Here is a 22,420-nt window from a genome sequence, read left to right on the forward strand (position 1 = left end):
GAATCATACTGTATCAACAGAGCCGTTTGGAACATGTATAAACAAGCAGTTTTTTTTTTAAAGCAATTGAGATTCAATAAGTCATCAAACTCTCTTGTTTGTTGCATTCATATTTGTGCGCCCAGGAAACATAGGCTTCATCACACACTGTAACTTCAAACATTTTGAAAATAATTTTGGTATCTGGAATGGTGACAAAATATGTCTGATTAAGTGAAAACCACACTGTGATAGATGAATAATGCAGTCAACAACATGAAAGACAGCTATATCTTTTGTAGTCTGTCAGGCGGGAGTCTGGGGAGAGTCATGGCTGGTTTTAAGGCTGTGTGAAGAATCATTTTCTCTGCTCGTTAGTTTACTGAAAAGGGGAAAAATAATATAGATTTATTTTGCTCATCATTGGAATTGTCTTTTCACTGTCCCAGAATGGCATTGTTCAAGCTAGCTGGATCAAAGTCTCATCCTAATCATTCACAATTACTTGCTTTCTTAAGTGGAAAATAATCCATACTTATCATGCCTCTCAGCTTCGTTAATTTTCCTTTTCCGTTTTTAGGTTTCTGTCTCACTTTGGAAAAACAAAAAATAGTTTTCCTATTTGTAAATTGTTTATTGCAGCAAATCATTAGTACTAAACAGTCCAAAACATTTTATATTTTACTTTATTTGACCTCACTCAGTGTATATCCTGGTATTTATCATAGCTGGTGATTGATGTTTTTAGACAACTTGAAAGTATTATTTGTTTTGTGCTATGACTCATGAAAATTATTTTATGTCATTAATGTGAGATGTGAAGTACATTTTTCCCATAATACAATTATGTACAATAGAAACAAATAGGCCAGTCTTTGAAATGCCAAGGCAGCTAGCTAGGCTAACCCAATACACTATGAAAAGTCTCATGCTAAAAACACCAACAATTACAGGGTGATTATATCCAATATCTTTCATTTGATTCAATTGTCTTTATCATGAGGGAATCATAAAGATTCAAACTAATGTTTTGATATTTCCTGTCTCGTGGTGTTCACAGAATAATGGCCACCTGCACCCATCAAATCGATCCAAATGATAAATGTTTGTGAGTGTGCATCTCCAGAGGCCCGGCTACTGATTGTGTTTGCGTCTTTCCAGATGGTCGCTTAACGGAACACTCATTGATCTTGGGAGTGACTACCGGCGTCACATGTCTGGAGGCAACCTGATCATTAACAGTCTGGACAGGGACCAAGACACGGGGATATACCAGTGCACTGCCTTCAACACATGGGGGATCATCCTCAGCTGCCGAGCCACTCTACAATTTGCATGTAAGTGATTGGGCTATTTTTAACACATCTGTGTGTGTGTGTGTGTGTGTGTGTGTGTGTGTGTGTGTGTGTGTGTGTGTGTGTGTGTGTGTGTGTGTGTGTGTGTGTGTGTGTGTGTGTGTGTGTGTGTGTGTTGCTGTGGCCTTAGAATTCAGATTTCTTGTTTGGTTTGCTTCAAATATATATTTTTAAGGGTTAATTGAATGAAATGTCAGATGCAACAAAATGGGTAAGGCAGCTTCTGACTCCATTGATTCTCATTAGTCGCTGTGTTTCCAGCTTTGACAGCATCTGTGCTCACTCGGTATTGACTGATGCTTTGCAAATCTATGCCAGCATCTGCGATCTGGACTTGAAAGGAAAACAACACAAATAAAGCTTAAGACTTTGCAAACCAGACACAATCATTTATATGAATATGAGGCTTTGGCATCATTCTCTACCATATAGAGAGCCGACAGACAGACAGTGTAGCGACACCTCTCCCCTCTCAATGATCATGTCGTCTCACTATTGATCATGTCGTCTCACTATTGATCATGTCCTAGAGATAAAGAGCCTTTCCTTCCCCTTAAGAGATTGACTGCCTTTACCCTCATGGGCTGGATAATGAATCTCACTTGTGGGGCCTAGATGAGGAGGGAAGCTGCTTGATATTTATTGTCTAGTAGGTGAATGCACAGAGGAAGTATTGGCGATACATGAGGGTTGCTGCATAGGCTGCTAGCTTTTCCTCGTAATGAAGAAGCTGCCATAGACAAGGATGGCTTGCTTCCTCCCTTTCCTGTCTCCACAATTCAACTGTCATTTTGATGATGTGTTTCTTTTTTGTGATGTGTTATGGCCATCAACTTCATCCTACTTACATTGAATTTCTGAACAACTGTAACACAACTGTAATACAATTGTAATACAAATGTATCAAACACTGTAGAAGCCACTCCAGGGAGTACTTGTGACTTGTGTTGCAATTCCTTTGTGATAGAAATAGAATGAACCTGAAGAGTTTGCAAGGGGTTGGATAAGATACCTCTATATTTGTTTTGTTCTGGCTTCCTTCCCGACACATTCTTGTTGGCTTTCAGAGTTGGAGTCTGTGCAGAGGAGACATATTAGCCTAGAGGAAGCACTCATTCTGCTACAGACAGGGTGGAGCCAGCCTGCAGAGTGCTGCATTTTAGCACCAGTCCCTGCTGTGACTTTCTGTGTGAGGAGAGAGGAGTATAGGTGGGCCTAATCTCTCTCCTCCTTAACTGATTACTACCTTTTAGTTCCAACCCCCACTGTTTGAAATTAATATTATCGTCATGATCTGCTGCAGCTGTGTGGTTATGTTTTCCAACCAGCCTGCACCACCTGTCTGTAGATAGCCTAGCTAGCCTTCCTCCTCCTGCTTTAGAATCAGCACCTTGGCTGAGAGTTCTAGTTCTCCACTGCTCTGTTAGAAGATGGCCACCCACCGCGTGGCCTGGACAGAATCCTGCTATGACTTGGCCGTGTTGGATTTCACCACGGTCATCAGAGACTGGCTCATTAATCTTCCCTTCACTCTCCCACTCCCCTCTATAATCCTTCTCTTTTCCCAGTTTGTCTTAACGGTCACATTGACTTTCTTTTGTTTGTGTTCGGGGCCTGACTGCAGGGCTGCCAGCCCAAGGGTGCGGAGTCATTAGGCACAGGGGTACAGTGGTTTGCCCATCACTCACTGAAACAGAGTAACGTTTCATCATCCCAGGTACAAGCTCAGTCTGTCAGCTTTTTCCCCTTTCATTTGCAGGGATGAATTGCGCCCAGAGTATCAATGGGGAAGCTAAGTGCAAGATTACACTGCATTTAATAATGATGTTGGTTATTGCTCTTGGCACTGAATCCTGTTTTTCGTCAAGTGCTCTGTGTTTGTTCAGTTCTTCCAGTTTCCTCCTCTCTTTTTTATTCCTTTGCAAGTTAATCTCCTGCTGCTATCATAACAACTGTGTGTTGTGAGGTATACATCACATACTCAAGTCCATCAATAATGTTCAATGTTACAATTGCCTTTCAAAGTATTGTATAGCATTGGGTGTGTTCTAAAGCAATCAGTCGCTGTACCTGTGAATGGTTTCCTGCATCCAATATAACGGATGCATGTGTTGGTGAAACTCTAACCACAAAACACATTGGCTGATACTGATTGAGTTGTCAGCTGTATTTAGGCATGATGCTACTCATGTTAGTGCTTACTGTCCATTATGCTTTATAATGCATGTTCATCCATTCTGTAGTAACACTAAAGCTTGATTTTTGTGTTGATTAGACCTAGATAACTTCAAGACCCAAACTGCACGGAGTGCTGTCAATGTCCGAGAGGGCCAAGGAGTGGTTTTGTTATGTGGACCACCCATGCATTCTGGAGGTATGTTTTTTCCTTATTAGAGATATCTATGAATAACTGGAAAGGTACCGCTCTTCTGTATCCCATTAAAATCTTTGATTAAGTATTTTAGTGCATATACAGAAGTTATTCGGGGTGTTCACAATCTGTTTATTCATAACACCTTATTTGTTAGCCCTCAAAGCAATCATTCCAGCTAGCAACCTCACATGAAACGTATTGCGCACAGATGTCTGCAGAATAAAGCCGTGCGTGATGGGCCTCTGTTTGTTTTTCATTCTGAACTATTTCCTTCAATTAGAGACAAATCTGGGGGCAAATGAAAAAATGTTCCTCAAATTGGAGGCTTAACCTGATCCTTAGGCAATACGTTCCCAGCAAAGTGATTTTAAAACCTGGATTACATAATCAATTGTAACTTATCCCAACTCAAATGGAATGTAGAATTCAAAGGGATTTTTCAAACTCATTTATTCTATACCCTAGAGGAAAAACAAACAACAAAACTTTCTGGGATATCTTGTTTATCATTCATGCTATTTTCAACTTTTACAGATGAATGACTCTGCACATTTGAGATTGCTATTGAAGTGTGTGTGATCGCAACCCTACTCAGTTCAACTTTCCTTGGTATTGAATAATGGACTTTGCACATACAGGCTGACCCTGCTGCAGGACCATAATATATACAATTTAGCAAACACTTTTATCCAAAGCGACTTACAGTCATGCGTGCATACATTTTACGTATGGATGGTCCCAGGAATCAAACCCACTACCCTGGCATTTCAAGCGCCATGCTCTACCAACTGAGCTACAAAGGACCACCACTCACTTTAAAGGGATACTTCGAGATTTTGGCAATGACGCCCTTTATCTACTTCAGAGTCAGATGAAGAAGTAGAAAAGCTTCAAGTTCCTCGGCGTACACATCACTGACAATCTGAAATGAACACCTACAGCACCCGATGTCACAGAAAGGCCAAAAAGATCATCAAGGACATCAACCACCCGAGCCACGGCCTGTTCACCCCGCTACCATCCAGATTCGAGGTCTGTACAGGCACATCACAGCTGGGACCGAGAGACTGAAAAACAGATTCTATCTCAAGGCCATCAGACTGTTAAATATCCATCACTAGCCGGCTACCACCCGGTTACTCAACCCTGCACCTTAGAGGCTGCTGCCCCATATGCATTGGAAAGAAAAAGTTTGTGAACCCTTTGGAATTACCTGGATTTCTGCAGAAATTGGTCAAAACATTTGATCTGTTCTCCATCTAAGTCACAAACACAGTCTGCTTAAACTAATACCACACTACAAATTATACATTTTTATGTCTTTGTTGAACACACCGTGTAAACATTCACAGTGCAGGGTGTAAAAAGTATGTGAACCCTTGGATTTAATAACTGGTTGACCCTCCTTTGGCAGCAATAACCTCAACCAAATGTTTTCTGTAGTTGCGGATCAGACCTGCACAATGGCCAGGAGGAATTTTGGACCATTCCTCTTAACAAAACTGTTTCAGTTAAGCAATATTCTTGGGGGTGAACTTCTCTCTTGAGGTCATGCCACATCATCTCAATCGGGTTGAGGACAGGACTGACTGGGCCACTCCAGAAGGCCTATTTTCTTCTGTTGAAGCCATTCTGTTGTTGATTTACTTCTGCGTTTTGTGTCATTGTCCTGTTACATCACCCAACTTCTGACGAGCTCAGTTGGCAGACAGATAGCCTTACGTTCTCCTGCAAAAAGTCTTGATAAACTTGGGAATTCATTTTTCTGTTGATGATGGCAAGCTGTCCAGGCACTAAGCAGCCCCAAACCATACTTTACAGTTGGGATGAGGTTTTGATGCTGGTGTGCTGTGCCTTTTTTTCTCCCCACGTAGTGTTGTGTTCCTTCCAAACAACTCAACTGTAGTTTCATCTGTCCACAGAATATTTTGCCAGTAGCGCTGTGGAACATCCAGGTGCTCTTTTACGAACTTCAGACGTGCAGCAATGTTTTTTTGGGACAGCAGTGGCTTCTTCTGTGGTGTCCTCCATTGAACACCATTCTTGTTTAGTGTTTCACGTATCGTAGACTCGTCAACAGAGATGTTAGCATGTTCCAGAGATTTCTGTATGTCTTTAGCTGGCACACTAGGATTCTTCTTAACCTCAATGACAATTATGTGCTGTGCTCTTGCAGTCATCTTTGCAGGACGGATACTCCTAGGGAGAGTAGCACCAGTGCTTAACTTTCTCCATTTATAGACAATTTGTCTTACCGTGGACTGATAAACATCAAGCCTTTTAGAGATACTTTTGTAAACCTTTCCAGCTTAATGCAAGTCAATAATTCTTAATCTTAGGTCTTCTGAGATCTCTTTTGTTCGAGGCATGGTTCACATCAGGCAATGCTTCTTGTGAATAGCAAACTCAAATTTTGTGAGTGTTTTTTATAGCGCAGGGCAGCTCTAACCAACATCTCCAATCTCGTCTCATTGATTGGACTTCTGACTCCATACTTTTTCCAACCTACACTGTTAATATTTAAATGATATATTCAATATAGACATGAAAAATACAATCATTTGTGTGTTATTAGTTTAGGCACACTGTGTTTGTCTATTGATGTGACTTAGATGAAGATCAGATCAAATTTTATGACCAATTTATGCAGATATCCCGGTAATTCCAAAGGGTTCACATACTTTTTCTTGCCACTGCACATAGAAATGGACTTTCATAATGGAACACTATTCACTTGAATAATGAATAATGTTTACATACTGCTTTACTCATTTCATATGTATATACTCTATTCTATTCTACTGTATTTTACTCCATGCCACTCTGACTTTGCTCGTCCTAAGATGTATATATTTCTTAATTGCATTCTTTTACTTTTAGATGTGTGTGTATTGTTGTGAATTGTTTGATACTACTGCAATGTTGGACATAGGAACATAAGCATTTCGCTACACCCGCAATAACATCTGCTAAATATGTGTATGTGACCAATATAATTTGATTTGAACTTGTGGATATCATTTTTATGACTGTGTGCAGTTTAAGGAAGTGGCTAACTAACTCTAGCGTAATTGCTAACTAGCATTAGCTCCATGACTGGGAATCTATGGGTATCATGGCGCTAACGGCTCGCAAACCAACTCTAACTTCCTTCATAGAGAGATTCCACACAGAGACATAAAAATGGTATACATGGTTCCTATGACTCTGGGGAAGTAGATAAAGCGCCTCATTGCCAAAAACCTGAAATATCCCTTTAAACGTGACCCATTAGAGGTTCCTCTCTTTTGTATTGTACACATTGTGTGTGTGTGTGTGTGTGTGTGTGTGTGTGTGTGTGTGTGTGTGTGTGTGTGTGTGCGCGCATGTGTATACAGCTGCAGGAGGTGATAATGGGCTTGTGTAGCCAGTTTGAAACACACAGCGACAGCCTCTTGCTCAGAAATGATCTTATGCCAGGCATGTTGTTGTCACCATAGCAGTATTGTGTTTTGTTTGGTTTTCCTATTTGAACAAGAGAATACGACCCAGTAAGCGTAGCACTGCTCTCATTGCATTGTGAAGCATGAATGTTACGCACAACCTTGAACTCGTTGGGCCCATCGTTACCCACTGCCTATAAGACATCCCTGCAGGTTTTTATTCTGCCTCAGCGGCTTCAAATGTTGGAATAGATGATTTCTCAAATGACACATTATATCTCATGTTACATAGACATGGCCACAAATGAAATATTGTTGCTGGCTAAAGTGACTGCATTAGGACTCTGCTCCATCATAAATATTTGTTTAGAGCTCAATTAAGGGATGGTTTCCTTTTGTGTTGTAGCTATGGCATGTTTGTAACGTTGTGCATGTTACATAAATGGCTATTGAGTTCAATAAGAAAAGAGGTTGTTGCACTATATTTTCATTTTCCTCTTTACTTGTATTTGCTTGACAAATGCTATCACTGTTCATCACTGGCCACATAGCTTAGAGTCAGTGATACCCGGTCTTGCTTTGCTTCATCAGAATGAATTAGTTTTGGCTTCATTAAACCGACTGCCAAAGCGTGATCCCAGCAGCCAAGGTTGCAAGGCGTTCTGCTCCCAGGGGGACAGGAAATGAGTGACAGTACGTACACACCTTGTAGCTCCCTACACACTCTCGCCTCCACACCACTGTGGATAGGCTACTGCTACAGTACTTCACGCCTGTGAATCTGTGCTCTCTTCAAGATGACTCAGTAATGCTGTGTTCTGTGTTCTTAATTATGCTAGGCCTGTTAGCTGAGGAGAAGCATGGCATGCATGAGACAAGCCTGGAAGAAAGCCCCGTCCCGAGTCACTCAGACTAGAGAACAGGGCATGTGTCATGAGAGTGTCAGTGCGGTGCTGTAATCCATTTTGGTTAGTCAACATTTTTCAATGTTGACTACAATGTTGACTACTATGTCTACATGTACGTTACTGTTCAGCACTAATACTGTATTTACCGCTGTCACATTCCTCTCCCTCCTAGAGCTGACGTTTGCATGGATCTTCAATGAGTACCCCTATTTTGTCCAGCAAGATAGTCGTCGATTCATCTCCCAGGAGACAGGAAGTCTGTACATCGCTAAAGTGGAGCCTTCTGATGTGGGCAACTACACCTGTGTGGTCAACAATAGCATCACTAAGGGCAAAGTCCTCAGCTCTCCTACACCACTGGTCCTGAGGAATGACGGTAAGATCCCATCCTTTATGTAAACATACACGCTGATCAGACTGCACAAGCTGCCCAGATTAAGCCCCTTATAAAGAGATAGGTGCTACACAGGCTACAACATCAAATAGTCTACCTCGCTCAACGTGTAAAGCATTGGCAGACTAAACACAGTCTACAATAGACCATTCTTTCCAGATAGTCTATAATGCTAATTGTACTTGGTAAAAGACAAAGTGTAACCTTACCTCCTCAAAGGGAAAAGTCATTGGGTGGAGTTGTTGCCCTCCTAGCAGCTTGAATATTAGATTCAGTCTGAAAAGAGTCACATCTCCACAGGAGATGAATACATACCATCCCCTCCCCCAGGTGTATTCTTCTTTGAATCTTTAATAAACCTTTTCCATTTCTCTCCCTCTTACCAACCTCTCAGTGATCGTTTCTGTTCCACACACAAAGACCTTTGTGTTTCTGGGCCCAAGTTATTGTTGAGCCTTGTCTTCCAAGGCGTAAAGTGTGTGTGCCATTAATCATTGATGCCAAAATGCTGTTTGTGTATTGTCTCCCTTTCATAGGAGCAATGGGTGAATATGAACCGAAAATAGAAGTTAATTTCCCTGACACTGTTCCAGCTGCGAAGGGATCCACGGTAAAACTAGAATGCTTCGCACTGGGAAAGTAAGTGAATGTGCACGTGTTTGTGCGAGTGCAGGTTTATTTGTTATGCAGGTCTTCGTAATTAGGAGGTTGCTGTTCATAGGATGCTGGAACATTAGTGATATTACTCATTGTCTTGAAGTCAAGTATCACAGACTTACAGAGGAGTAAAGAAAGCAGTAGCACATTGTGAGGATGTGAAAATCAAACATCCTTTCATATGTCCAGGAAGGCAAAGCTGTTGAAATTTGATACAGTGAAAATGGATGAAAGCCAGATTTCCAGATTTGTATGGTTACATTAATTCTAAAGGCTTTGGCAGCCTCCTCTTTAGAGAAAAATTGAATTCCATTACACAGAAGAAGCTTCTGTACAGTTAATCAAATTTTTTCACCTCAGACTGACAGACAGTCGTCATAAGGGATTTTTTCTCCTCATTGTGTTGCAGCCCAGTCCCAGAAATAAGTTGGAGGAGAACCAGCGGCGTCCCATTTCCCAGTAAGGTGAAGATGAAGAACTCCAACGCTGTTCTCGAAATTCCACATTTCCAGCAGGAAGACACAGGGACGTATGAGTGCGTGGCAGAAAATAGCCGGGGGAAAAACGCTGCACGAGGTCGTATCGCCTTCCAGGGTAAGTGATCCATTTTACATTGAATGAATCCAGAGACACTTATGAGTCAATGTGCTGTTGTAATAGATACCCAAATTTGTAAATGGAGGCTTGGAGTCAGAATACTGACTTTGGCCTTGGTCATCTGTTAGAAAACCTGGCTGTGTGAAGTTTCAAGTTTTAATGTCACGTGCAAAAGTAGAGTGAAATGCCTTTTTTGCAAGCTCCAAACCCAACAATGCAGTAATCAATATCAATATACCACAAAAAATAACATAAGGTACCACTAAAAACACACAAGAAAATAAATAAGAAGAACACAACAAAGTAAGAAGCTGGGTTAGTTCCAATACCATATTCCCAAGCCAAACCTTTTCAACTTCGTGAGGAGGAAGAGGTGCTATCGCGCCTTCTTCATGACTGTGCACTTGTCAGTGGACCATTTTAAGTCCTTAGTGATTTGGACACAGAGGTACTTGAAGCTCTCGACCCGCTCCACTGCAGCCCCGTCGATGTGGATGGGGGCGTGCTCGCCCCCCAGTTTCCTGTAATCCACGATCAGCTCCTTGGTCTTACTAACGTTGAGGGAGAGGTTATTGTTCCAGCACCACACTGCCAGATCACTGACCTCGTCCCTGTAGGTTGACCTCCTCTCTGTCTCATTGTCACCGGTGATCAGGCCTACCACTGTCGTGGCGCCAGCAAGCTTGATGAGGGTGTTGGAGTTGTACGTGGCCACGCAGTCGTGGGTGAACAAGGAGTACAGGAGGGGACTAAGCACAACCCCCTGTGGGACTCCCGTGTTGAAGGTCAACGTGGCAGAGGTGATACCCTCACCACCTGGGATCGGCCCATCAGGAAGTCCAGGATCTAGTAGCAGAGGGAGATGTTCAGTCCCAGGGTCCTAAGCTTGGTGACAAGCTTGGAGTGGACAATGGTGTTGAACTCTGAGCTGTAGTCAATGAACATCATTCTGATATAAGTATTCCTCTTATCTAGGTGGGTGAGGGCAGTGTGGAGTGCAATTGAGATTCCATCATATATGGATCTGTTCAAATCAAATCGTATCAGTCACATACGCATATTTAGCAGATGTTATTGCAGGTGTAGCGAAATGCTTGTGTTCCTAGCTCAACTGTGCAGTAATATCTAGCAATTCACAACAATACAAACAGATCTAAAAGTAAAATAATGGAATTAAGAAATATATAAATATTAGGATGAGCAATGTTGGAGTAGCATTGACTAAAATACAGTACAATAGAATACAGTATATACATATGAAATGAGTAAAGCAATATGTAAACATTATTCAAGTGACTAGTGTTCCATTATTAAAGTGACCAGTGATTCTCTAAGGTGCAGGGTTGAGTAACTGGGTGATAGCCGGCTAGTGATGGATATTTAACAGTCTGATGCCCTATAGATAGAAGCTGTTTTTTTAGTCTCATGGTCCCAACTTTGATGCACCTGTGCTGACTTTGCCTTCTGGATGATAGTGGGGTGAATCAGGCCGGGGCTCGGTGGTTGATGTCCTTGATGATCTTTTTGGCCTTCTTGTGACATCGGGTTCTGTAGGTGTCCTGGAGGGCAGGCAATGTGCCCCCGGTGATGCATTGGGCAGACCGCACCACCCTTTGGAGAGCCCTGCAGTTGCGGGCGGTGCAGTTGCCGTACCAGGCGGTGATACAGCCCGACAGAATGCTCTTAATTGTGCATCTATAAAAGTTTGTGAGAGTCTTAGGGGCCAAGCCAAATTTTTTCTGCCTCCTGAGGTTGAAGATGCGCTGTTGTGCCTTCTTCACAACACTGTCTGTGTGGGTGGACCATTTCAGATCGTCAGTGATGTGTACGCAGAGGAACTTGAAGCTTTCCACCTTCTCCACTGCGGTCCCATCAATGTGGATAGAGGCGTGCTCCCTCTGCTTTTTCCTGAAGTCCGCGATTAGCTCCTTCGTTTTGTTAATGTTGAGGGAGAGGTTATTTTCCTTGTACCCCTCCACCAGGTCCCTCACCTACTTCCTGTACACTGTCTCGTCATTGTTGCTAATTGGGACTACTATGGTTGTGTTGTCTGCAAACTTGATGATTGAGTTGGAGGCATGTGTGGCAATGCAATAATGGGTGGAAAGGGATTACAGGAGGGGGCTGAGTACGCACCCTTGTGGGGGCCCCTGTGTTGAGGATCAGTGAAGTGGAGGTGTTGTTTCCTACCTTCACCACCTGGGGGGCGGCCCATCACGAAGTCCAGGACCCAGTTGCGCAGGACTTAATTGCCCCTAGTGGTGAAGCCGACGTGTTGATGGAAGTTGGGCAAGTTGTGTCTAAATGACGTGGAATTAAAATCGCCGGCAAACAAGAAAGACAGCCCCCGGATGTACGTTTTCTGCTTGTATATAACAGTTCATTAATTGCCAACTTGTTATATTTCTTGTCTTGAGGTGGGATGTATACAGCAGTCACGATAACAGCTGAAAGCTCCCTTGGGAGGTGGAAGGGTCAGCATTTGGCCATCAGGCATTCCAAGATGGGTGAACAATGGGTTGAGACTTTCATTGTTCTCAAGTCAGCACACAATTTGCTGTTGATGAAGAGGCATACCCCTCCCCCTCTCGATTTCCCTGAGGCTACTGTCCTGGCAGCTCGGTGAATGGAGAATCCAATGATGGAATATTCATTCAAACTGTTAAGGCACAATTCTGATATTATGTCAGCGGTCCACGATAACAATTTATTTTCAGTCTTGGCTCCGTTGTCCTTGTTATCATCATTATTTCTTTGACACATCGTGTCCCTGACATCTGCATATTCCCTCTTTTCATAGCGAAACCCCATTGGCTGCAAACAATGATCGACGGGGCCCTGTCCATTGAGGAGAACCTGTTGTGGGAGTGTAAGGCAAACGGAAAACCCAAGCCCTCCTACAGTTGGCTGAGGAATGGAGACAACCTAATGGCAGAGGTATGTATGGAGTCTTGCATGTTAAACCACATCAGCATCTCCACATAGTGTGCTGTGGTTCAGGATCTCTGAACAGCTGATGGGGTTCAAATTCATTCTGAGTAAGACATCAGCAGAAAAATGTTTCTGACTTGTTTTAGTGGCTTTTCCAACTTGATGGCCATGGGAAATAAATAGCTTATTAGTGGTCTACTGCTATTGACAACATCACTTTCTTTGTTTTTGTTGAAGCAGCAGGTCAGCATTTTCTAACCCCTCACCCTATCCTAGTCCCAATCTGAGCATACATACCAGAACAGGGTGCTATAAAGTGTTATTTCTTCCCCTCTCTTGTCTCTTCATGGTGTACAAGTAATTGCATTTGCGCCTGTGGACATAATAGACTGCTCCAGCAATACATATGCAGATCTGCTTGCTTTCTCGTCCACAGGGCCGGGTGCAAATCGAAAACGGGGCTCTCTCCATAGCAGCATTAAACCTGTCAGACGCAGGAATGTATCAGTGTGTGGCTGAAAACAAACATGGCATTATTTATTCCAGCGCTGAGCTAATGGTGTTAGGTAAGATAGCTTTCTTCTCTGCTTTTTATGTGTGTCTAGATTGCTGTGTGTTTGATCATATTCTTAAAGATAAAACTAGCACCCTGCCGTTGCCCTTTTCAACATTCACTCGCAGCCTCATTTAATGCCACTTCGGCTCCAGAGAAGAAAATATGAATCTGACGGAGTGTCTCATTTTACTTTCAATCATTTCATCATATTGATTTTGATACTACAAACGCATTGCACAGTGGCATCAGAGGGCTTTCTCATGTAGATTACATATCGATTTATTCAGAGAGCTTTGCTGAGTTCTATCTGACTGACTGGATGAGAAATCCAATTCTGTCTTGATATTTAATGACACTGGGGGTCTCAGATGATGACTGACAAAATGTGATGATGACAGACAAAGCCCAACATTTAGAGAAGCCCATAGTGTGTAGTGAGGACTGGTCTCTATGGGGGAGGGGGGAAATGGCTTCATCGCTGACATGGCTTCATCGCTGAAGCTCTGGAGCAGTTCCTATGGAGATCATGGTTTTGATGCCATTGGATAGGGGAAGGAGGGAGGGAATGACAGTCAATCTCAGCTCAGCACAGTTGATCTGGGAGTTGGTTCAAGTTGTCTTCTTCACCCCCCCCCCCCCCCCCCGTGTCTGTCTCCTAAAGCATCACCTCCCAGTTTCTCCAAGAATCCACTGAAGCCCCTGCTGAAAGCTCGCTCAGGCAGTGAAGTGGTTCTGGAGTGCAAGCCCCAAGCCTCGCCCCAGGCAATTAGCCTGTGGAAGAAAAGCAATGAGATCGTGCAGAAAAACGAGAGGTAGTGTGAAACCCAGCATGAACAAAGGGCAGTTGTGTGTGATTAGAATATTTGCAGATGTGTGGATGAATAGGGAGAAAGGCTGATGAGAAGAAAACAAACCCCTGGAAAAATGTAGATATAGATAGTAAATGTTGTATGCGGAGTCTGTGCATATTGAATGCTTAGCATATGCAAATACCTACATTTCAGTCATTCAGGTTTCAGTCAGGATTATTTTGTTTAAATTAAAAAATTCACATGCAGATAACCATCTCTTGGATGACAAGCCTGGGTAGAATGATTGGCATTAGGACACCAATTTCACAGGAAATTGCTAAATGCAAAGTCAATTTTCAGTTTTCTCTGTTGGAATACAAGGAAAAATGTAAATGATGTTGAAACGGAAGGCTATTATGCATCCTAGCACTTGGACTGGATTCAAAAATGGCTCTTCTATTCTCTACCCAAGCAACAGCTCAGAATCTCTGTTATTTATCCCCTAGGATTACTCTGCTTGCCAACGGGACACTGAAGATTGTCAATGCAACCAGAAGGGATGCGGGGAGCTACACATGCATCGCTAAAAATCAGTTTGGGACTGCAAGCACCACCGGAAGACTCCTTATCACAGGTGTGATATCATAACATGTTCTCACAATAAGCCCGAGGCATCTCCCAAAAAATATTCATTTTGGTTCATGATTTTAACGTAATTGCCATTTTTAACATCAACCGCTGTCCTTACTGTCGGATATTTTTATCTACTGTCTTGTACTGATTATTGTACCAATAATTCCAGCCTAACATTTAATGAAAGTGATCGTTACAATTCTGTCCGTACAACTTCAATTGGTCATTACTATTTTGTCTGTACATAGACAAGGTTGTAATTTTGCAATTAAAGCAATTGGAATTGATTTCACTAGAGAGAGTGGTGAAATAGACAATACATTATTATACAGCAATTAAGTGAAGGTCATTATTTATGGGTGTGGTGACGTAATGTGTTGGTGCAGTTATCAGGTACATGTATTGTAAACGTCCGTCACTACCTCCATTGTTTTTCTCATTAGCTTTTTTAGGTCATACGCCAACAGCTGAACCCTTTAATCTAATGGAATTTAATTATCCTGACCTTTCTCATACAATGCCCATACTCCACTGCAGCCACCATTGGGAATGTATTCTGCTTGCATAATCCTACTTCAAACATTTCCCCCCAAATTGACCATGCAAATACGAAGTGTCAACCAGAAATGTTGTTAAATGTTAGTGAGGCAACACTAGTTTGAAAATTAAGTTCTAGAAGCTAGATACATGTAGCTATGGTGATCCTTGTCATAACAATAGTTTGATATAGTTATAATCTTAAACACTAGAGTTGTTTGAATTTAGTGGTTCCCACCCAGAGAGTATTAAGATGCATACTAAACTGTCGTTGTCTGGACAGAGCCCACCAGAATCACCCAGAGGCCTGCTAACATGGAGATCATTGTTGGTGAGAGTATCGTGCTGCCCTGCCAAATAGCCAGCGATCCGGCCTTGGATGTGTCTTTCTCCTGGGAATTTAACGGGCAGCTCATAGACTTCCACGGGGATGCCGACCATTTCGACAGAGTAGGAGGGGTAAGTCATCAGCAGCATTGTACCACCGCTGTGAGGCTATTCTACACTCTTAGAAAAAAGGGTTATTCGGCTGTCCCCATAGGAAAATCCTTTTTGGTTCCAGGTAGAACAATTTTGGGTTCCATGTAGAACCCTCTTTAGAAAGGGTTCTACATGGAACTCAAAAGGCTTCTTCAAAGCCGAAGAACCCTTTTAGGTTCTAGATAGCACCCTTTTTTCTAAGAGTGTGGGATATTTTTTTCACACAGTGTGGCAGACTATGCAAAACAATATGGCTTATTTGGAAACTGTATAATCTCTGTATAATAGGTTGGCTACATCTTAAAAACATCTAAAAGCCCTATTGTCACACAGTAGGCTACTTTATTAAATGTGTATTCAAGAAGACTACAAATGAAGGATGTGTTGGGATCAAATCTTAGCAGCAGTCTCATCATTGAAGTGTTGCTTCAATAGGCTGAATTTAATTTCCATTGTTTCAAGCTATAGTTTCTTTTTTTCAATGAATCTGCCATGCATATTTCGTCTCCCTGTCTATCGGACAGCTCATATGAATTGCGATGTTATCCACAAGACAATATAAAGGTGAAAAGCCACACCATTTCGTAGGAGATCATGCTAATCCGTAAGATGTTTCTATGGTGGAATAAGCCTGATTAATTAAAAGTATTTTTACTTTTCATCCAACCACCTCAAGGGAGAACATTTTGTTATCATCTCTCTTTGCTGTAATTTAATTTGCATACCTATTTATGAATCTTGTGCCCTGAAAGAGTTTTATAATGAGTTGGCTGGCATTAACCAAGGGCAAGCCTTGGCACCTGTAAAATTCCTCATTCCTTGAATTAACGATAAGAGACTACTCTTTGTTGAAAATATGTGTTCAGTTTTGATATTCATTTGTTCTGCACTTGTCTCTGCCAAATAGTTGTAGGAAAATGTTTTCACTGTTTTATGGATTCATTCCTCACCCCAGGTTCATTGTATGGATATAGTTGGAAAAAAACTTAATGAATGGATAAAAGTTGAGTTTGGTATCGGAGTTGAACCCCTCCAATGTTGTGGTCATGCTAAGTTCACTCCTGCGTGGAAATTACAAATGACATTGACATGTGGACATACATAATGAGAAAGAGTTTTCACAGATTCCATATCCCAATGCCCAAGGAGATTACCAGCTCCTCTCAACAGCTTCTGATGAATGAATTAACATAATTAAACCAGATCTGCCTCATAGCTTCCTGCCTGCCAAAGCATGGGATTTAACCCCTCGTTCTCCGGTCAGACATCTGCTGGCTGGCATGTCAGACGTAGACATGGCATAAGCATGTTAACCTCTCAGAGGAGAGGAGTGCCATGCCATCCCTTAGCTACACATAAGTGCCACTCTGCTCCGCTTGGTCTTTGACTCCGAAACGTGAGGATCCTCAGGCCTTTCATTAGAGGGTTTTCACGGATCCACCTGTCCCCGAATACCCGGGAACCGGGTCTAGGTCGGATCTGATACGGGTCTCAGGTATGTGTCTTCAGGTCCGTTTAGAATGGTTCTCTATATATAAACAAATATTTATCGTGTCCGGGTGGGAAAGCCCCAGGTCCATTTCGGAACAGGTCTAACTTTTTGGACTGATGAAGACCTCTAGCGTTCATACCCAATTGCAGCCAAGCCAAGTTGTGGTCACTGCCCAGTGAGTTGATGAAATCTGGCGTGACTTGAGTGTGTCTAACCTGGCTAGCCCTCAGGTGAATCATCTCTGCACAAGCACACTCCATTTTAAGTCCTGAAGGATGACATGCTGTGTATGTGTAACAGACCACTTCACCAAGTGAACATTGGCCCTGGATTTTTGGAATGTGAGTCCAACTCCCGAGAGTGATGGTAGCCTTGCTATGTGCCTAATAGTTAACTGCAGATACAGTGGTCCAGGTAGATCCCCTTTTTTTCTCTCACCCGTCTACACACAATACCCCATAATGACAAAGTGAAAACGTGTTTTTAGACATTTTTGCAAATGTATTGAAAATGAAATACAGAAATATGTAATTTCCATAAGTATTCACACACCTGAGTCAATATTTTGTTGAAGCACCTTTGACTGCGAATCCAGCTTTGAGTCGTCTTGTGTATGTCTGTATCAGCTTTACACATCTGGATTTGGGGATTTTGGATTTGGGAATTTTCTCCCATTCTTTCTTGCAGATTTTCTCAAGCTCTGTTAAGTTAGATGTCTTCAAGTCTTTCCACAGATTTTCAGTGGGATTCAAGTGTGATCTTTGTATGGGCCACTCAAGGACTTTCACATTCTTGCTCTGAAGCCATTTAAGCGTTGCTTTGGCTGTATGCTTGGGGTCATTGTCCTGTTGGAACTTACATTTTTGCACTCTGAAGCAGGTTTTCTTCAAGCATAGTCTGTATTTGACTCCATTCATTGTTCCCTCTATCCCTATCAGTCTCCCAGTCCCTGTCGCTGAAAAGCATCCCCATAGCATGATACTGCCACTGCCATGCTTCACGGTAGGGATGGTGTTAGACAGGTGATGAGCTGCATACAGGTCAAAGAGTAAAATGTTTGGCTCATCAGACCACTGAATCATTTGCCTTATGCTCTCAGAGTCTTTAATGTGCCTTTTTCTCAGGAGTGGTTTCCGTATGGCCACTCTCCAATAAAGCTCAGATTGGTGAAGTGTTGTAGAGACTGTTGTCTTTCCGTCAGGTTCTCCTATTTCAGCCAAGAAACTCTGATTTTCTGTCAGTGGTCCTTCTTGCCGGTTGCTCAGTTTGGTCGGACGGCCAGCTCTAGGCAGAGTCTGGGTAGTTCCATATTTTTTCAATTTCCCAACGATGGAAACCACTATGCTCGTGGAAACTTTCAACACTCTAGAAATTGTTTTATAACCTTCCAGAGATATATGCCTCATCGCAATTCTACCGTGGAGATCTACGGACAGTTATGTTAACTACGGGACCTTGTGTAGACAGTTGTGTTTCTTTCTAAATCATGCCCAAACAATTGAATTGGCGACAGGTGGACTACAAACAAGTTGTAGTGACATCTCAAGGAAATTGGATGTACCTGAGCTGAATTTGAAGTGTCATAGTAAAGGGTATGTGAATGCTTATGTAAATGAGATATTTCTGTATTTAATTTTCAATAAATTAGCTAACATTTCTAAAAACATGTTTTCACTTTGTCATTATGGGGTATTATGTGTAGATGGATAAAATGTTTTATATTTAATACATTTTTTATTCAGGCAGTAACCGCAAAATGTGGAATAAGTCAAGAGTTATGAATACATTCTGAAGACACTGTAAATACGATCCATATCACTCACTTTAAAATATGAATACTATTACTTGTATCGCTCTTCCACATTAATTTATGTAACTATACTAAACCTCCATGGCAGACGGGAAAATGTACACAAGGTGTTTCATCACATCTTGCTCATCTTTGGGTTTTTCAACAGTTTATCAGTTTTAGGATCTCAAAGAGCACACGGTTTTATATAGAACAATATTAGCTCCTAGTCTGTGAGACATACACATTTTTTATTTAATCTGGCTTATGTGATTATGGAATAATTAGGATCATCTTGCCAATTAGCCGAAATGTGTTTGTTTGTTTTGTGGGTCCTGTGCGAGGCTGAGTAGGGGAACATGCAGTGCCTGAAGGGTAGCCAACAGGATTGTTTGATTAGAACACAGCTGACGTTCTTGTTGGTTCCTGTGTGTCACAAGACTCAGTGGCCTGAGGACCACATGCAGCTCTGTGCATAGAGCTACCTCAATGTTAAAGCTACAGTCACACTTAGAAAGAAAAATAAGGTAGGGGCACCACCCCCTATTGTTCTGATGTAATACATGTATTTATTAGTCAACCTACAGTAGGATCACACATGCAATTGCTCAGAGAGAATAATAAAACAGTTCAGAGTGTATTTCCTTTAGATTTCTTGATCTTACAGCATTTTTTTGTTGTTATTGTGTTATTGTTATCCCTTGTAGAGCATTTCAGGAGATCTGATGATTCGTAACATCCAGCTGAATCACGGGGGGAAATATGTCTGTGTTATCGACACCGACGTGGAGAGCTTGTCCGCTTCGGCCATCATGGTTGTGAAAGGTAAGCGAACCGACTGTTAAGGTTGTAAGGGTTCCTCTATGGAATTCATGTTCAGTTCACTCTGGCTATGAGATTCACATTTGTACAGGGACTAATTTCTCTGAAGTGATGACATTTTAAGTTCTTTAGAAAAGTCTGAATGTTGAAATACAATATAGTGTCGGCTGTGAATACTTGACCTTAGAGATTGCAATGAAAAATCTTGCAAGAACTTTGACAGAATTAAAATTGATTCATGCAATAAATTGGAGCTGAAATTGGAATCTAGAAGGCATACTTAATTTTCTAGGCCTATATGAAGAATATTGGTTAATTAAACTTGCTGTCAAGCTACCTTTATGACAAATATGATGTGGTAGTCATATTTTGGTGAGAACTGTGCAGACAAATGTACATGTATATAATATCTATAAATATCTTAAATATTTTTTTTTACATTTCATGACATGGCATGTTATACAATGTAATGATATGTGGTATTTGTGTAATGATTTTTATGACATATTTTTGAAATAATGGAAAGACAATATTTCACATTGCTGAATTTGAAAATGGCACACACTCTGGCACTGGTACATTTGTGAATGCAGCTTCCACAGTGGTAGTTGATATGTGTTTGGCGTAGTGTATCATCTCTCATTATTGTAGCTTATCTCTAGTGATTTACATTGGTATGCACACTCATAACACCCTGTAATAGCTGTCCCAGGTGTTTTGGAAAGCCATTGTTTATTACAGAGAACTTTAATTGGCTAATTTACATACCGACAAAATACCATAGAAACATCTGAATAATGGAACAGTGGAGCAAACAACAACATCATGGCATGCAACCATCTTTGGAGTAGATATCCATGAACACTGTCTGTCATTCTTTGCCTCTTAGTGTTGCGGTCTCTCTCACTCAATCTCTCTCTCGCTCTCTCTCTCTTTCTCTATCACTTCCTCTCACTGTCCATCTTCCTAACACACGCATATGTTTCACAAATTGTCCCCTCCCATGTTCCTGTCTGGCGTTAGTGATCCCATGCTCTTAATCACTTCTCAGCCTCACATATCCCATGTCTGCATTAAATGTCCCTGTGAAGCCGGATCAAGGACACAGAGCTTAATTAGAGGGAGTATGATGGCATTGGACCAGCTGTAAAGGCACGAGGATGATGAGTTGGTAATGGGGGCGTGGTGTTGGTGGTGTTTATGGTGGTGGTGGGAGTGCTGGTGCGGTGTGGAGGCTCACTTTGCTAATTGTCTGATTGAGTCAGGTCCCCCTGGGTGCCCGGACACAGTAGCAGTGGAGGAGATCACAGATAGCACGGCCCAGCTCTCTTGGAGCCCCGGCAGGGACAACGGCAGCCCTATCACCGGCTACATCATCCAAGCCCGGACCCCCTTCACTGTGGGCTGGCAGGCTGTGGACACAGGTAGCTTATACACCTACCATACAGTACATAACAAAGCACACCATAACTATGTTTATCCAGCATGATAATAATGGTCTACTTTCCACTTCCAGTTCCTGAGGTGATCAATGGCAACACACTGACAGCCACTGTGGTGGGCCTGAACGCCTGGGTGGAGTATGAGTTCAGGGTGGTGGCCCGCAACAGTGTGGGCATGGGAGAGCCCAGTCCAGCCTCAGCCAAGACCAGGACAGAGGATACCAGTGAGTGTTTCTCCTCTAGTCTCTCTAAGATACATACGCAGACACACACACTAACAAACACATACACACACTAACACACACTAACATACACTAACACACACACACTAACACACACATACACATAAATACTGTAGATACAGTATACACAGACATCTGACATGAAAGGCTGCTTGAACCAGATGTCTTGTGATGGACCATTTACTTTGGGCTGGAATCAGGATGCACATGCGCGGTCTGCAGTGTTATGCACGAAACAGTTGTCAAGTAAAATGTCATTTTCTGAATATTAAACTGAACAGCTAAATCTAAAAAAAGTTTTTTATTCTTTGTGACATTTGGCATTTGAGTTGGACCATATAGTCCAAAACATGTCGGGTCGATAATATCAAAGGAGAAGTTTGTGTAGTGTAAAATAAAATAAATATTGTGAATGCATTTTACAATTTTTCCCAATTGTTAACACACGTTTGCTGATACTACATCTCAGGTACTCATGGAAGCAGTTGCAGACCTGAGCTGCCAGATGGAAACGCACGTTGTCCCAAATTAGAACATTCATTTGCTGCTCAGGATCACCTGGCCCTCTCTGCTCTAGCTGAAAAAGATTGTCATGTAAGGTGTTCAGGAAATTAAGGAGATAGGCAGTGTTCTGTGGAGGACCCCATTGTGGCTCATAGCTGAGCATATGGCGACATTTTCCCCGCGCTGGTCAGGTACAGTACCTCAATGATGGCGCGTTGACCAATGATGTTCCTTCCTCTCCTCCTCTTCTTTGCTAAATTTAATCCAGCCTCATCTATGAATATGAGTTCGAGGGGCATGGGACTTGCATCCAACTCCATTGTTCTCTGATATGACAGTAAATACTGTAATTGCTGTATAGTAAAGTTCACTGTCAACATCAGTGAGTCTCTAATGTTTCAAGAGTGTAATACATTGCTACATTGCTTACTTGCACATATTCGTACCATTTATCCTTTACCCTTTGGGAATTCCTTTCGAATGGGTTTCTGTTGATTTGCTTTATACGGAGATGG

At 42.0% G+C, this 22,420-nt stretch overlaps 1 protein-coding gene across 3 annotated transcripts in view; it reads left to right on the forward strand.

Moving 5' to 3' along the window:
- Positions 1-22,420, forward strand: part of LOC115207541 (contactin-3-like) — an 84,335-nt gene that overhangs the window by 53,963 nt on the left and 7,952 nt on the right. For all 3 annotated transcript variants that reach the window (XM_029774703.1, XM_029774704.1, XM_029774705.1), the window contains 13 exons: positions 1,141-1,316; positions 3,610-3,708; positions 8,211-8,414; positions 8,969-9,071; positions 9,499-9,683; positions 12,487-12,623; positions 13,054-13,183; positions 13,835-13,985; positions 14,471-14,598; positions 15,418-15,593; positions 19,603-19,720; positions 20,983-21,141; positions 21,234-21,383. In XM_029774703.1, the coding sequence (XP_029630563.1) occupies positions 1,141-1,316; positions 3,610-3,708; positions 8,211-8,414; positions 8,969-9,071; positions 9,499-9,683; positions 12,487-12,623; positions 13,054-13,183; positions 13,835-13,985; positions 14,471-14,598; positions 15,418-15,593; positions 19,603-19,720; positions 20,983-21,141; positions 21,234-21,383 (1,916 nt within the window). The remainder of the gene's footprint in view (positions 1-1,140; positions 1,317-3,609; positions 3,709-8,210; positions 8,415-8,968; positions 9,072-9,498; positions 9,684-12,486; positions 12,624-13,053; positions 13,184-13,834; positions 13,986-14,470; positions 14,599-15,417; positions 15,594-19,602; positions 19,721-20,982; positions 21,142-21,233; positions 21,384-22,420) is intronic.

Source organism: Salmo trutta, chromosome 14 (genome assembly GCF_901001165.1).
Source record: "Salmo trutta chromosome 14, fSalTru1.1, whole genome shotgun sequence".
Classification (NCBI taxonomy): Eukaryota; Metazoa; Chordata; class Actinopteri; order Salmoniformes; family Salmonidae; genus Salmo; species Salmo trutta.